Source organism: Struthio camelus, chromosome 3, assembly GCF_040807025.1.
Source record: "Struthio camelus isolate bStrCam1 chromosome 3, bStrCam1.hap1, whole genome shotgun sequence".
Lineage (NCBI taxonomy): Eukaryota > Metazoa > Chordata > Aves > Struthioniformes > Struthionidae > Struthio > Struthio camelus.
In genome coordinates this window covers 15,867,606-15,885,111 of record NC_090944.1, presented here as the reverse complement: position 1 = coordinate 15,885,111, position 17,506 = coordinate 15,867,606, and the positions used below count along the sequence as shown (strand labels likewise).

Sequence of the window (17,506 nt, the reverse complement as noted above, 5' to 3'; positions counted from 1 at the left end):
ACAAACACATTAAAAAGGCATTACTTTTGCATTTTAAATGTTTTATTGATGAGCCTGGAAGCTGCCAACTGAAACATCTTCTTTTGACAACGTCCACCTCCCCAGGACACTGCAATGGTGAGTTAGCAGTAAGTACACAAGATGCTCTTTTCTTTGCTTTAGGTGTGAACAGCTTTTATATGCATTTCAGTCTGTTTTATTTATTTAGTTCGTTTTTATTATTTAACTGAAAGCATGCCATCATACTCTGTCAACACAATACCTCCTAATAAACTGCAACAGACCTCCCTGCTTGGTGATTTATCTTGTTTTATTTCTATTCCAAATACACAGTTCTTACTTTCTGAGGGTGAATTTCATGCACTAAGGCAACGTGCAAATAAAAGCAGAGCACTGCCAGATTGTGCGCAGGATTCTCTACAAAACTTTCCCAAAATATGATGGGTTTTTGTTGCACATACAGAAGTTCTATTTACTGAGAAGGAGTTACCAAATTTTAGAGAGTTACAAAATCTAATTTATAAGAAAACAACCTTATGCGCTTTAGTTCTCCTGTTCTTGTGATGTTCCATGCACCTCAGAATACTTAAAGCATAGACCCTTAGGAAATTCACTTGTTTATCCTATTACACAACATGCAGTTTATTTAGATCCCTGAACAGTAACTGAATATGTGATTACGTACCAGGCTTCCAAGTTTAGGTAGGCCAAAACTAAGTAGGCCCTTACCTCCAGGATCTTTGTCTGGATTATACTCCAATGCATTGCTGCAGATCAAATCAATATCTGTTAGGAAGTCCTTGGCAGTTAAATAGTTGTGTTTATCAATTTTGGTTATTACTGTTGACAGGTCCATTGGCTCTTTGATAACTTCAAGGTAATCTGAAACCTATAATCAAACAGCACACAGAAATGACACAGGACCATACATATTACATTTAAACACTGCCAATTTCACACCTTTATACTCACATTCAGGCCACATGCTTAGTTCTAATGTGTTAGCTAAACATGTTGATTGCTAAATAAATTTAAGTTAAAAATGGAAAAGTTTTATCAGACTAAACAAAACATAGAGCTTCTGAAGTTACTATTTCTTCAGCAAGTCACTAATTCGTCCTTCAACATGAAGTTAATGGTATTTTTGAGGCAAAGTACCTTTAACGTCATATATTTATACTATCATTTATATAAATATTTGTATAGTGTTATAACACTACCTTGAGTCAGAAATGAAAATCAATGAGCCTAACTTAAAACCTCAGTTAAAAGTAGGGAAGCTATATTTTGTTCACTTTGTAAATAAAGTTCTCTTTAAATTGAACAGTCAAATTACCAACTTTTAAATATCTCATGGAGAATAATTCCTATAATCACTTGTACAGTAACCAAGATAGGTGTTATTGATTGAAGACATAACACTGACTTTACAGAAGGACAGTCTAAATAAAAAGCCTTGTGTCAGAGTTCACAATTTACTCTCAGCTTAGCTCAGAGGTGGAGATTTGGCATCCACCACTCTGCACTGAAAAGCATTTAACAAAATTAATGGCACCAGACGGGGCTCAAGTTTGACAGTCACTGCATCAGTACAGCTGCTGTAATCAAGTTCACCAAAATACCTATGGATTTATTGTCTCCTTCAAGGAAAAAAAAAAAAAAATAAGCCTATGCTTGCATGTTTCGGTATGATTAAGATCACAATTAGTTAAAATATTGGCAGCCTCAGAAACAGTATCGCTTTTTCTAATTTGAAATTACCCACATATAATGGTGGCTGCCAAAATACTGAAAAGTAATTTGGATAGTGAATACATATTCTGATCTAGCCTTAGTGATATCTTATTTTTTTTTTTTTTTAATATATATAAAATATCTGTAGACGCTCAAACAAAAATACATTACAACATAAACTAATATTTTATTTCAGAGGACAACAGTAGCATCTAATTCCTTAAGCATGCAGTGCATTTCATGATGAAAAATTAAAATGGCAAAAATTCTTGTTTTGCTTCCCCTATGGAAGCATATATTCACAAATAAAATTATATACTTCTGAAAGATTATGCTAACTTGTTCAGGGATCTGAAAGTCAAGCTACGGGCTTTTTTTTCTTTCCATATTAGAAAGAATCCTCACTGGAAACTGTATATATTGCTGCTGAATTAGTCAGAAAAACCCTTGACTTTTCACATAGCAGCATTCTCTCTGCAATGCAAGGAGGAGTAAAACGAACTTAACACTTTTTCTCAAAAAGTCAAGCAGACAGACTTCTTGTACAAAAGGAAAGGATAGCCCTCTGCTTAATGTACCAGGTGGGACCAAGAAGATTATATTTAATTTCCAGTGCTGTCATATATTAGCAGAATTTTTGGTAAGCCTCTGAATCACAACTCCGTATTTCAATTCTCCATTTACAAAACAAGGATGGTAATTAATTCTTTCTTTACAGGCTCTTAGTCAAGTCTGTTTAGACTGCAAGCTCTCTGGGGGGAAAAAAAGTCCGTCTTTACACTATGAGCATGAAGAGTTTCCTACAGCAACGGACCTCCTAAGCAGTTTCATAATAAAAAGCAAACAGTTGCTCCTCTGACCGTACTTACTTTATAAACTGTCATGTTAAAGACAGTTTGTCAGTCTTTCAAAAACAGTCAGCTACAGAACACTACCAAAAACTTCAACTGAATGGGACCATAAAAACATATTTGTTTAGTCCTAAAAGGAATTTACGTTGCAAATCTGCTTTTTACAATGCTGTACTTCAAATGTCCCAAATTTGTCTCTTAATGTCTTTCAAGAGAGATATTTCTGTTCAGAAGCAAAAACTTTTTTTCTAACTAGTGGGCCTGCAAAGTCTGCAGTGGGTCAGGATTTGATCTCAAAGCCAGGCTGAACTCTACCCCTTTCATATACCAGCACCTAAATAGATTCGCAGGTCAAATCTCGTCAATTAGGTGTGCACACTCCACAATCAACCAGTTAACGCCCTGCAATGTGTTACCGTCTGCGATAAATGGCATCCACAAGCATTAGTGGTGAAATCGTTTACCAATACTATTGATGCTCAATTCTTTTTGAGACATAAATCACTTTTCCGGTATCATCATCCCTAGAAGATTACAATGTTGTAAAAGCTTTTATCACTTAAGAATGATAGTTATGCTTTCAAATATTTTAAGAGCACTGGTAGAGATAGGAGTGGTGGCATCTTTAAGTGCTGATTTCAGTCGGAGAACCGACAGGAACGTGCAAGCTTTCTCAGGACGTCATCAGTGCAGCCAAAGAACCTGTTCCTGACTTCTTGCACCCCAGCTCTCGAGGTTATAAGTATCTCCCTACCTAAAATAAATATTCCAGATGGGAAAGATCACGGATAAAATATCAATTTTGCCTGTTAATTTATCCGTTCCTTTTTTAAATTGATATTCTTTTTCTAATAGATACAACTTCATTGTTTGCACATTACTGAAACAAGACCTCTTCAATATCCACCGGTTTGCTGAAGATGTTAAAGCGTTTGTCTGTGGCCAGCCTCTTGGTAACATCCCTGAGAAACAACCGTAGCTCTCTCAATGTGTTCTCTTCCTGGTCCTCCATTCGTTGCTTTTCTGTTTCTGACAGCTCACGGGCAGGACATGGCAGTGCAAGAGGAAGAACCTCCATAGCACGAAGAGCTAGGGAGAAAAACAAGAAGTCAAACAAAGGAAATGGTAACAGTAATGGACCTTGGGATTATGACATTCTGTATTTCACTGTATATTTAATCTGCCTAACCTATCAGGCCTCTATGTAGTTTTAGTCACAAGGCTCTCCATTTTTCAAAACTGATAATCATAACTCTTCCAATCCTCCCACCAAGTAACACGTGAGAAATTTACTCCTGGCACTGATACACTATCACTTGTTAATTATGCTAACTGTAATTTACCCAAACCTTTTGAAAAAGAAAAATATCAAACAACAAAATATTCAGATCATATTATTAGTACTTTTACTGTAATTTAGTTTACCAGCCTGTTTCCTTCTTGGTGGGGGCATTGCTGCCTCATCAAGAATTAACCCTTTGAAAAATCGAAGTCTGTCTTCTTCACTTGGTCTTTGAATATAAAAAACCTCTTCATACTGGATTCTGAAGATACATTTCACCTAAAAAGAAAACGTCATACGAAAATTGGGCCTCTTCTCAAAATTACATGATTATTAACACCCATATTAAGAAACTAGTCACAATCTTTTCAAATTTAGTCATAAGAAAGTAAGCTCTACTCAAAGTTGTACACTGCCAAGAGAAAATGAATACGTGTAATTCTCACTGAATTTTCTGTAATAACTAAACCTGTAGTGTCCAATAACCCAGCAAAGGCCACCTCTGCAGTGAAAAGAGGAGAAAGGAAAGGAAAAAAAAAAAATCTAATAAAAAGTTGGGAAAATATAAAATACCACCATACAGAAGATCTTGAATTTCACAAGGTGTAAAGTTAAATTTAACTTTTTAAACTAAATCCATATTTACACTAGAGTGTATGTCCAGACAAATTTCAGCTGCTTTAGCAGGCTCTTCTGGACTTATACGTGTATAACTGGATGTCCTACTGGAACTCCATCACTACCTTCAACAGTAGATCAGAGAAGAAACCCGTCATGGGTTTCCTTACAGAAAGGCTGTCTCTTAAAAAAAAAAAAAAAAAAAAAAAAAAAAAAAAAAAAAAAAAGCAAGTGCCATCCGATAAAAATTTTGTTTTCTCAGCAAAGTAGTATGGAGACTATGAAAATCAGTATTATGGAACTATATCCTCATTGAAGGACATTACAGATACTAAATTAACATTACATTTTCAGCTTGATATATTTTAAATCAAGTTTAAAAAAAAAAAAAGAGTGCAAAACAGAATGTTTTTACATTATCAAAACATTTTGGAAAACATACACAAAGCTCTAATAATGAGTTCTTTCACAGTAAACTTACCTCTTCAGGCAATTCACTGTACATGGACTCAGAGGTAGACAGTAGAAATATAGGAGAGAAAGATGGTATATCTTGCAGCAAAGTTAGAAAAGTAGCTCTCACAGTTTCACTGACAGCTTCCCACCAATCACCAATATGAGGCATGTAAACAATACTTGGTACTGTTCTTCGAGCTTCACGAAAGATCTAGTTGGAAAAAACAAAAAACAAAAACAAACCCACACTGGTATTTAAACTGAGAAACAGTTTTTTGATCAACCTTTGAGAAATAAAACTCTTGTAGACTGGAAAATGACATAAGTTTGTGGTATTTTATATAAAAACGCTCCAGTAAAATAAAATTATCTAGTGATGAAGGCTTTCTAAACAAGTGTTAGTGACTGCTAGCTGCATCATCCCATCATTCTAGGTCAAGGCGCTAGGGACTACAAAACAACTTCTTGTCACATGTGTTTTAGAAACTTGTTAACACTAAACAAAGATGAAAATTAGCTTTTCTGCAATCGATGCAAAATCCTCCACAAAGTTTCTTGAAACTGACAAACAAATAAAATGAAGTAATTAAGTAATAATATCACAGCACACCACTTCATACACAAGCTAATAAAAATGAAAATTAGGAACCAAATACCCAGATTTATCTTACTTGACATTACGCACCTGACTGAGGAGTTAAGGTAAAAATTTAATTACTCTCACAAGCCAGCAGAGAGTTCTAAATCTCCCTCTGGTGGCACTTTTCTTTTAACTCTACGTTATAGAGGGAAATAGATATAGATACAGAGGGAAAACCTGGCTTTTAAGTTTCATGTCAGCTAATTGCCTTTATTTAGAGGCAACTAATCTGGCTACAGATTACAAATTTTACTCATTAAGAGATAATCTGAACTGTTACCTGTGCACACGATTCTTCAGGCGTTTTGGCACTGACTGAATAAAGTGCTGGCAGATCTAGCCTGTGTACAGAGAATTTTTCAAGTGTGTGCAATAGTGCTGGAGCAAGGTGCGAAGTCTGACCCGAACCTCTCTCTCCAGATAGCAGTAATCTCGGTCTGTAAGAGGTTGGCTGGTGGTAAGCTGACCTATAACATTAAAAAAAAAAAAAAAAAATACAATTAACATGTCAATGTTATCAATGTATGGATATACACCAGAACTGCTGTTTCATTTCACTAAGCTATGTTTTTAGAAAGCAAACGACTTGTAAATAACAGATAATGGTTTCCCACTGGGCAGCTTAAAAAGATTTTGCTGACTCTAATATACCTCGGCCCTATTCCACCTCATCTGTGCAAAACTATGCACATAACATTAAATTGATGCAAACTTTGATTATAATCAGTTTATTTAAAACCGATTCCTTGCTAATGGGAACAGACTTCACGGAGTTCCAATGAAAATATCAATTTAATTATGTCTAGTGCAGGCCTAACTATAAAAGCAGTTCTTCAGCAGCCTCAGGAATACCAGCTCAACCCATTCATTCCTTAAAGGGGCTACTCAACTCTTCCAAAGAGAACTGAAAACTTCAATAATTTGCTGAATTAAAAAATTAGGATCCTGTCCAGTATTAATTTAAAAATAAAAATTCTATTCTCTGCTTCTATTTAGTAAACTTCCAGATAGCAGAAGGATATTTATGATTTTAAAGCAAAAATTACAAATATAAATACATCAACTTATTTTTTGTTTTTGCTGTCAAAAAGAAATCCCAAGGATTGCATACAAAGTTTTTGCTTGGGTTTCCTTTTGCCTGGGGGCAGGGGGGAGGAGAGGGAACAAAGCAAGAGAGGTGTGTTAGGTTTTCCATTACAAGTCCTTCCCATTTATTGTAAATAGATTATAAAATAATAAAGAATTACAATTTATGTTTTCTTTCATTCAGCCATTTTTATCTCTACATCACTGAGTTTGGGCAGTGAAACAAGACTGGCTGATTTAATTATTCATTAAATCTTTTGCAATGACGACGCTGACCTTCGACTTTTCAGTTCTGGTGGTAGAGGTTACAGACAGAGAGCAATGAAAAATGTTTAATAAAATATATCACCTGAGGCTTACATACTTTACAAAAAGAAATAAACTCTTCTAGATTATTTTATTTAGACACACAACCACACAAACATTCATTGTGGTACTGTTTCTGGATTCCTCCTCACCCCAAGAAAAAAAAAACTTAAATTTGGGATTACCATACTTGACCATATACCTCTCAGGGAACTGAAACTATCTGAATTTCAATTAAATCCATTATTTTTCAGCTCATATGACTGTAAACGCTGCTCTGGCATCATTCTTCAGCACTACAAGTTTTACACTTTTCCACAAGATGGCTCCACAAAACTTTACTACTACTAAACGGCTCTCCTATCTTCACTTTTCTTTATTGAACAGACTCCCAGAAGAATCTGCACAAAATATTTTAAAGCTATTCTTATTAAAAAAGAGGAATTATTAGTTTATTACTGTTAGTTTATTACTGTAGCCAGTTCAATTTATACAGAGGAGACTCATCCAGATTTCACACATACTTTCTAAATTCCCCTCTCCCGGAAACTTTCCATAAAAAAAAACACAGAAAAAAATCCTATTAAAAGTGCTGAATGCATTAAATACCTAACGCATCCAAGCAGCTGTATACACTGAAGCATAACAGGACTTAGACCAAGAAAAGACAAACAATCTACACTGACATTGTAAAGTTTCCTACAAAGCAAACCTCTAAATCTCTCCCTCCAAGAACTTCCAAATATCTCCCCGTTTCTTTCTTGCAGATGAACACTGAGTTTTTAACAACTGAGAGCTGCTGCTAAGATCCTTACTTCTAAGCTACATCTATCTGTTGCAAGCTTCCTGATGCCTAAGATGTGGCCTTTCCAAAGGCCATTCTCATAGCTAAAACTCTTGTTCGTGCATTTACGTGTTCCTCTTACAGAACACCACTGTCACCACAAAGCAGTAGGTTATCTTTCTTGCCTCTGCTGAACTAAGAATTTCATAGATTTATCTATCTAGTTAAATACACGTAGAGACACACTCACATTGTAAAATGAAGGTAGGTTTTATGTATAGCAGCTGACGTCTGTTTCTTTGGTGATCCTGAGTGACAGCTTGTCTCAAAAATTGACGAAGCATTCTCATCTTCACTATCATCTAATATTAGACTCGGTACATCTGTTCCAAGAGATACATTAATTAGAGTCTCACCACTTCTAAGTGCACTTGCAACAAACAGGAAAAGATATTAGAATTTTCTTCATATACTGTAATATACATTTTAACAGTAGGAAAAATATGACTCAAAACTGTCTAAATATCAGAATGCAGAATGATACACACTGGCTACTTCAAAAAACAACACAAATCAAGTATTGCAGAAGTCTGATCATAAATACAAGTTACTTTTTAAAATCATCAAGCAGAACAATAACTTCACTAATACAAAAAACGTTACTTACTTTATCACAATAAAATTACATCCATGCTTTAACTTATTACGCAATGCTTCCTTTAGTTTCATTTCACTGCTAGGGTTTTTCAAGGATAAAGTTATAAAATCTGTAATTTCTCTGACAACATAGAATTTTGTATCTATTTCTTTAAGTGCTCAAGTTTTCACGAGTACACTTCCTCCAAAATTATGCTGAGCATGAACTAGGCAATACAAGTCTACAAACACAAATTGCTTTCTATATTCTATATATTCCCTCTGCCAAAGAATATCAGACTCCTTTTAATCGCTATCAGTTCAATTTACTTTGTGCTCATATTCTCCACCTTAATCTATCTTAATCCCTTTGCTAATGTATTAATATAATGCACTGAAGTACTTCTAAAGAGGCATTTCGAAACAAAAGAGAGGGGCAAAGAGCCACAAAAAAAGCAAATATGGCATTTAACCTCCCCCTCAAAAAAAACCCCACAGTTGACAGAAGACCCACATAGGTGAAAATTACATTACTAAACATTGCCATTTGGTGGCCAGAAAGAGCATTCAGGTGGTCAGACTTGGCCACCACCGAACTCTCTTTTGTGAGAGCTGAAGCAAACACCTGATAAAATTAAGAAGGCAAAAGAAACGTGCACAGCGTAGGACCCTCCTGATGGACTAAAACACCATTTTTGGCACCCATTCCCTCCAAAGGGGTACACCTAAATTAGCTACCAGAGCTACAATGAAACTGGAGAGTAGACTGCTGTGATTACAAAAAGGAAATTAAACTGCTCCAAGATTTTTACCCCCAGATATTTACATCCAGGAAAGGAATTTAATGGATGTTACCCTAAATAAGCCATGCTCGTTCCCTTACAGAAATCAGCCCGCATGGACAGGAACAAGACGGTCACGGCCACTGAGTCATACAGTGGGCAGGTAGGAGCAGCGCCGAGGCCAGGTCTCCTGATCAACAAGATGTTCTGCAATGTGATGGGCAGTTTCTAGAGCAGCTCAGCAGCATCTCTGCAGCTGACCACTGACGTCCTAACAGCGGAGCAGGCACCAGCAGCTTAGAAAAAAGGACTGCTGTGAAGTCAAAGTGTGAAATACAAAGTGATACGAGTGTTACTCTCCAACATGTGACCCACCGCATAGTTTGCCTGAGCCACATGAGGCTGGGGCACAGATACGGACAGCTACACTGACCAAACGAGCAACCACAGTACCAATGAATCAAGTTCAGAGTAGCGTTAACACTGTTGGATAAAACACCACAGTATCTAGGCACGTGCATCTAGACATTTGGCCCCAGGAGGAACTATTCAGAGACAAAGGGTTCCCATATTTGCCTGAATGACAGAAGAAACTGGATTCAAGGCAGGCTGATCAGAAACACTGCTCTACTGAAATGTGCTGAGGACATGCCGTACCTCTTGGCAAAGCGCAGTGCAGTTGAACACCTGAACAATCGCTCCTCAGAGAGAGCGGATAATGCAAATAGGCCTGCAGATCCCAACAGCAGCCACAACCAGTCAACAGCAGGAAATATTCGGTCAGAAGCTGCTGGACATCTAACTCTGGGTAAGGACAGAGACCTTCAAATCAACTAGATACGTGCCTCCTACCTCTTGGCTCACTGCAGTACCCAAACGGGGAGAATTTTTGCTATACCAAACGTAGTCCGTAGGGTACGTCCTATGCCCAAGCACTAGACACAGCTCCTACTTCCTAAAATACATGATTATTAACAGCATAGCAGCCCATCTTTTAATGCCAAACATCAAGCCTCTGTGATATCCTTTGCTTGTGGGTCTGAGTCACTGAACTCCAGGAAACAGAAATAATCAGTGAACTGCAAAGTCAAGGAGAAAACAAGACTTTCAGATTGTAATTACACTGGTAAGCAGGTGTCATGTACCTGTCTCCAAATTCAAGAAATAAAACGAAGCCTTAGGGTTTTCTTTATTGCCTACAGTTGACTGGAATGTAATCTACATTCACATTTGAAATCACTATGCATGAAAGCACATTTTGCTGTTTTAACATAGATTAAACTTGGTATTCGATGTTTTCTTTGGTTTAAGTAAATAAGAAGAGCACAAACTCACTTAGCTATAGAAGACGTTTCAAAGGATGCTTTGATTTTTATATATTCAACAAGTATCTACAAACAAACTTCAATCTATTTACTACAAATGCATAACATTACATTACAGCAGCACAATCATCTCTTAAAACTAATATTAAACTCACTGGAAGTTGCCAAACTCACTTTGGTAGCAATTATAAGCAGGAATAAACAGGGAAGAAAAAAAATATAATCCAATAAAATACTCTGAACTAGAACTTTACAACAGATACAGGGACATTTCAATTCAACACTCTAATAGTAATGATAGCCTTCAAATTGGGCATTACCAATAGGTTAAAAGTATACATGGACTTTAGCATCTTAATTTACGGTTCCAAGGCAGCCTAACATGATCTCGCTGCTAGCTGCTGCAGGCTAGCTTACTAGCTCACCTCCCCCTACCCTCCGCCACATACTCCCAGGCCCCTTCCTGCGCCAACTCCAACACTCATTGGAAGCTCCAGTTATCCCATAGTCAGCAGAAAACTAACCCAACCAAAATACATCATTTTTGGATGAGTTTGTCTGCTAAAATGGTTTAACAAACACCTGACATGTACTAAAGTAAGTGCGAGGAATAGGAGCAAAAATGCACAGCTGGGCTGGTGAAAGTGCATCAGCCAGCACAAGGATCACCATAAGCTGCCTGGCCTGCAGTCTGAAAGCGTGCCCTGGAATAGCAAAGAAAAAGTCATAGCTGTCACAGATCTGCTTTATGACGCCAGGCTATTCAAAAGTTCACCCCACACAACCACAAGTACTGTTTATAAAGTGTGGGTGGGGGCAGGGGTTGCTCCCAAATAAAAATACCAAAACCAGTTTGTCAGTATAAGTAGATATTGAAAATCAAGATATCTTGTTCAATCCTTAACTTCCGAGAAATGACCTAGGAATAACCATTGAAGTATGACTCGGAGAACAGCTAGACAAAAAAACCGGAACCTACTGACTCCCTGCCAGTCAAAACTATCACACTTCCCCTGACTGCCTGCTTCCTCAATGCACTTGTGTTGCTCTCACTGCAGCAGGGCTCTGGCACACGTCTGACTCCTTACTGAGTTGATTTCAGTCACTAGTGTGGCAGAAAGCTAACCTGAGAAAACAGCAAGTAGTTCTCAAGTTGCTTACGCAGCAGAATCAGCTCCCAGGATCAGAAGCCCATCGGGCCAGTGCAAGGGGAGGAAGCACCGGGACGCGCTCTCGCACCAGCAGATGACCACTGCAGAGCCTCAGATGGACGTCCTCCTCTGCAGCATGGCCCTGTTTCTGCACCCTCAACACACAAAGGACTGGGGACAGGTAATGGCACCTGATTGTGCCCTGTTATTTCTCATATTTCAATTGTTCAAGACTTGGGGGTCTTCCTTTTTTCAGATGGCAGCCATACCCATGGGATCTTGGTGTACATAAGTTAGTTTATTAAATTCCACAGCAACACAAAAATCAGCAAAAATAATTAAGTAACATCTTAGAAAACCGTATTTATGTACAAACATAACACTAAAACAAATACACATCAGGTTTCGGCCAGCAATAGAAGAAAGCTAATTGTTTCGCAAGTAGCGTTTAAAATTGGAAAAAATTTCAAAACCCCCCAAAGCCACGTACCTTCACTTTTGTCACTCTGGCTAAACTCAGCATGGGGAAACACCTTGTGTAAAACCTGAAGAAGGTCACTGAAGGTACGTTCCAACAACGGTCTGATCACAGGAGATAACGCATGTCCTGAAGATGTCACGGCACGTTGGGAAGCAGGCACAATGTTCTGCATTGCATGATAAAAATCTTGTGCGCTGAGAACTACTGAGGAAACATCAAGCTGTAGTTTTTGACTGCTCACATAAATCTGGGGATAGCGTCGTCTCAGGGCGATCAAGGCAGCCTCAGTGCAAAGTGCTTTTATGTCAGCTCCACAGTACCCTAATGCACAAAGAACACACAAAAAAACCCACAAAATATCTTCCATGAAATAGCACTGATGTGCTGCATACGTTTCAAGCGTGCCTAAAGCTAAAAACTATCAGTAATACTTTGTTGTCAAGGCCCGCACAGCATCTCCAAAAAGGTACAGGTCTAGTGAATAATCATAATACAGTGACAATGCTATGTATCAAGAAATTTTCTATAGTTACATTAAAATAAGGCAAGATATGAATCCTCCATGAAAGTTAAAATGACCTATGTTTTCACTGTAAAATATGCAATGTATTTTCCCCCTCACAGCTTAAGCTCGGTCTCCTCCCTGCCTTTTTCCTCAATATTCTCTGAAGTATGTGAGGTAACACACTAGCCCCCCTCCTCTTCCATTTTAACATCTCTACGCAAATGTATTTTTAAAAAGTAAAGTAATTTTGCTACACTGGATGAGCCTCATTGATTTTACATCTGTACAAAACGATAAAATGAGCAATACAAAGAAAAATGTTTGATGAGAAGAATACAGACAAGAGGAAAACTCCTGTCCAGAAAAAGCATACCATGGACTCTTGGAGAAATCTTAACTTTTACTATCCAGAAAACCTTCTACACTTTTTACATTTTCGTAATTTTACTAGTATAGCCAAGAGAGTAGCAAAGCTACACTACTAAAAAGCACCAGAATTCTCCTTTGGTCTAGCTTCTAAATGTTTACAGGTGGCTACCCTATAATCGCTTAATCGTCACTATTTACAACCACATATCTGATAATTACAATGATATCGAGAGCCTTAATACCCTATTCTCTTGTGCAGTACTAATGGTTTGGGGTTTTTCCCCAGGGCTAGAAATTAGATCGCAAACAGCAGTATTTTTCTGCATTTCTCAGCAACAGACATTAATATGTCACTGTATTTTGCAGTACCATAGTTCCATCTTTCCAAAAAAAAAAAAAATTACCAAAGATGACTCCTGCTGGGAAAATTCTTTTAGAGAATTTTAAAGTCACTCCAAGGAAAATGTAGTACGCTGCACTATGTTACCATCATATAAAAGTTTGTGGCTTTGCAAAGAAGTGTTTGTAGAAGCCATTCACCAGTTACTTAATTAAAATTGCTCTTAATCAATTTTTTTCATTAGATAACTTTTTTGTCTTACACAGACTGCACTTTTTCTACTCTGATACTGGTCCTTTGGCAGCCCTGAGCCTGTAACCGAAGCCTGCCTTGTTCACGTCTTTCTGTCCTCTGCTGCTCTGTCAGTGCTGCTGGCATACATGTTTTTACAAGACCCATACAGAAACAAGAAGCAAAGATAACTGTATACAGAGTATTGAAAAATAAAACAGGAAGCAATTAAATAAGGGAGATTGACAATTTTCCATCCTCCTCTTTCAGTTATATCAGTCCTGAGGATAATATGAAGAGATATCAACTTTTCATATATAAAGATTTGTTACTTGGCCTGGAGACTTAAAATTCCACCCGAGTTTCTCACATACGCTTGAATGTAATTCAAAAAGCGCAGCCAGAAGATCATCATAAAAATACTAGATAATTTCTACACTAAGCTTTCCATTTTTATAGAAAGGTTGGTAGCTATAATTGTGTAAACTTGATGCGTACACACGGTGATTGCCATTTCAAAAGAATCTAGACATTCACAAGTTACCTTAACGTGAAGTAAATGCACGTGACAGTCTTGAAATAGGTTCAGGCATGTCCGTCTTCATTAGCCACTAGGCAACTAATTACTTTTGGCTCTAAGGTTATATTTCTTTTTTAAAATAACCCCATATCATGAAATCTAAACCACGCGGGCACACTCCATCAGCCATGTGTGAGTACACAACCCGTTACAGACAGTACTTACAGGTGTATCGGAGAAATTAGAAACCATGTTTTATTCTAAATTCTGCTTCATTTTTTCAACATCAGGCATTACTTTCCTGTTTCAATTGATCCACTTTCCACATAAAAAGCATACTGGATTAAACAAATAAGTTTGGGGGAACACTAAATCAAAGCTGTTGTACCAAACGTCTACTGAAGTTATATACTGCCCCAAAAGCCTGTCACCATAAAAACTAGTTTAGCATTTTTGTCATAAAAGATCCAGCAGCTCAGGAGCTATGTCCTTTCCAATTTTTCTATTAATAAATGCTGTAATACCACCTTTTAACAGTCTTTTTAATCACAGCTTGTACATCTCCATGGAACTGCAAAATTAGGAAATAATAGCCTGTAGCCTATTTTTGAAATTAAATTCTCAGGTGATCAGGTACACAATTAGTCTCCAGTTCTATTTCCCATTTCTCAGGAGCAATTACATTTGAAGAGTAATAATTGGTGTCTCTTTCAGAGGGACTCTCTTGTGCATGCGGTACATTCATTCCAGTGACAAGAAAACTGCAAGAATCCTGTATTTTGTGAAATATCAGAGATTTTTGTTGCTAAAAAATGAATGCAAACTGATTAAGAGGAGGAAGAACACAAGTAAAGCACTGTCAAAGCAAAATAAAATGCATCATGCCAACAGCCAAGGACCTGAAATTATTTTTGCCCAGACTGACACTATAATATAAAACTAAGTTGCTTTTGCTTCCATTTTTGAAGCATTTTGGAAAGGACATCTAATTTGGCAGATAAAAGGTACTGGTGCACCTCAACTTGGGCAGAACTTGATACGCTTCCCAAGCGGCACCTACCTATCACCACCACAGTACGGAGTATTTTTAAAGTGTAACTTTCAGTAAACAAGCAGGCTCCCACGCAGCCCTCCAAAGAATATATTTTGATCACTTAAATTTTAAGCTACCTTCTTGTACTTCAACTGTGGAGCAATTACATTCCTTCTAAATTCTCCTCTGCCTATTATGCATGCCAAAAATTTACAACAAACTGCTGCTGAGCTAGGTCAAACATTAAGTCTTACAACCTTGACCACTTCTTCCAGTTTTGGCAGCGCAGCTCCCCAAATGGACGGCATGGAAAGCAGGTTAGCAGACATCTCAGTGTGATGATAGAAATGAAAACTACCTACCGTGCCTTTCACACATTTGTGAAAAAATATGAACACTAATGTCAAAACTTCCCTTTCTATCATTATTACTAGGGTGGGAAAGAAAAGTCTAATAAGGTATCATCTTGTCACAAAATGCTCCTCTAGCAATGAGCACAGAAGAGAGTACTTTTAACAAGCTTCTTGAGCATGATGGCTTGCTTCTTTGCAATTCCATTTAGTGTTACTTAAATAACCCTCATTACATTGTGAAAAGATTCATCTGCAAGATGACAGATGGAGGAGTTCATGCTTTTTCTGTTGCTAATACCTTCTGTTTCCTACAAGCCTGAGTTAATAGACTGAGTTAATCAGTCTCTCCACCTAGAGAAAGTTAACAATCATTAAAAAAAGAGGTAAGCACAAGAGATAAGCAAAGACTATAAAAGTTCAGGATAGCTGGGGCCCATTCTCCAGTATGCACTTCTTACATGGATAAAATACAGTAACTACTTGTGTTTATTAAATGTACTAATATGACATCAGCATGTAGTCTTTTGAGCAATTCCATGTTCTCCCAAAGCTGCTTCACTTTGTCTCATATTCATTGCAGTTTTAGGGCTATTCAGTGAAGTGGGTTCTTTAATTTTCATGTACCCACATACAGAAATTTCCTAAAACGTATGCAATCCATAACACCTGGGGCAAAAATCCACTTAGCAAAATAACCTACTTTTTGCGAGTCCTGAGGCTTTTTCCTTATAATTTCCTTATAACTGGACCCCATTGACTTTAAAAAGTTCCAAGCTGCACATACACCTGCTTCCTAAAGTCATTTACTTCAGTAGTGTTTCAGCTTTCTCTTCATTAAGATCCGTATGTTTGTAAGCGTTGCCAACTTTGCTGAACTGGAGAGAGGTATAAACCATGCTGTACCAAAAACCTGTGAGTCTAGGCGGCCCTTTTTTTTTTTTTTTTTTTTTTTTTTTAGGTAATGAAAACCTGCACGTAAAAGGAAAAGAGCAGGCTAGTAGCTACTGCATCAATGCGACAAGTGGGCCAATGAGGTTTATTTGCATGGCTGCAAAGAATTTGGAAAGCCTGTGTAAACAATTAGTTGCTGCAGACTTCACTCACAAAAACGATGAGGTAATCTCAAGATGAAGAAGATAGGCTAGTCTTACTTCAACAGCTTTAAAGAGTCCTTGTAACAGCCAAAAGGTTTTAATCTTGGATGTATTGAATATGTAAATTCCAAGATACATAATGGAGAAAATCAAGTGCAGAGTAGTTGGACAATAGGAAAGCCAAGGAAAACAGAAAAGAGCATTTCTTTTTATTAGTTGATTTTTTTCCACAGAACTAAGGGGCTTTATTCAGCACACAGACTGTCTTCCAGTAAGATCTACAAACGGCTTTCCCTACGGTCTGAAATTTTAAAACATATAATTGTGTTCTCAAGGCAAAAATACGGTGAAGTTGCAAAGAAATAACTGTTTTTATCCCAACTGCTCCCCTTTCTCCCACTAAGCAGCATCAGGGCTTTGCATAAATCAAGCAGAATTTACATGAAATGGGTTTGGCACATGCTGTCTTATACCCGGCAAAGCTTAAATTGGAGTTTGCTGGATAGTTATGTTTTCTCCTCACCAGCAGATGTTGAGGTCTTTGTGCATCAAAAGCGGAGGGATGCTGCTTCGATGATAGATGTCCCTGTGGATGAAGAGGATAATTCGGATGTACTGTAGCTGACTGAATGGACTGATGTTCAATTTAAAGTTCTTATTTCTTTGCTGATGGATTCCAATGTACAGATATTTGAGACTGTCCTTTTTCTGAGAACTTCAGCGCTTGTCCAAGCAGATGGCTGACAGAGAATGCATCTTTGTATGACAAATTGTTGAGAGGAGATTGTGGTGGGTATTTTAGGGTCATTTCCTCTGTTAAATTCACTATAAAAATGTTTGGTTTTATTTCTGATTAGCTTTTCAGTAGCAGGTTTATGTTGAACAACCATCCTCCATTCAGTACAGCAGGTCTTTGAGAGGTCCAAAGG

General features: G+C 37.5%; 1 protein-coding gene across 5 annotated transcripts in view; it reads right to left on the bottom strand.

The window, feature by feature from the left end:
- ATAD2B (ATPase family AAA domain containing 2B) overlaps positions 1–17,506 on the bottom strand; it is an 81,419-nt gene that overhangs the window by 30,496 nt on the left and 33,417 nt on the right. For 4 of the 5 annotated variants that reach the window (XM_068937060.1, XM_068937062.1, XM_009686351.2 and 1 more), the window contains exons 16-22: positions 12,142–12,453; positions 8,008–8,140; positions 5,862–6,048; positions 4,967–5,152; positions 4,011–4,146; positions 3,478–3,674; positions 730–889 (exon numbers count right to left, since the gene is read on the bottom strand). In XM_068937060.1, the coding sequence (XP_068793161.1) occupies positions 730–889; positions 3,478–3,674; positions 4,011–4,146; positions 4,967–5,152; positions 5,862–6,048; positions 8,008–8,140; positions 12,142–12,453 (1,311 nt within the window). The remainder of the gene's footprint in view (positions 1–729; positions 890–3,477; positions 3,675–4,010; positions 4,147–4,966; positions 5,153–5,861; positions 6,049–8,007; positions 8,141–12,141; positions 12,454–17,506) is intronic. The other variant, XM_068937063.1, reaches the window with a different exon arrangement.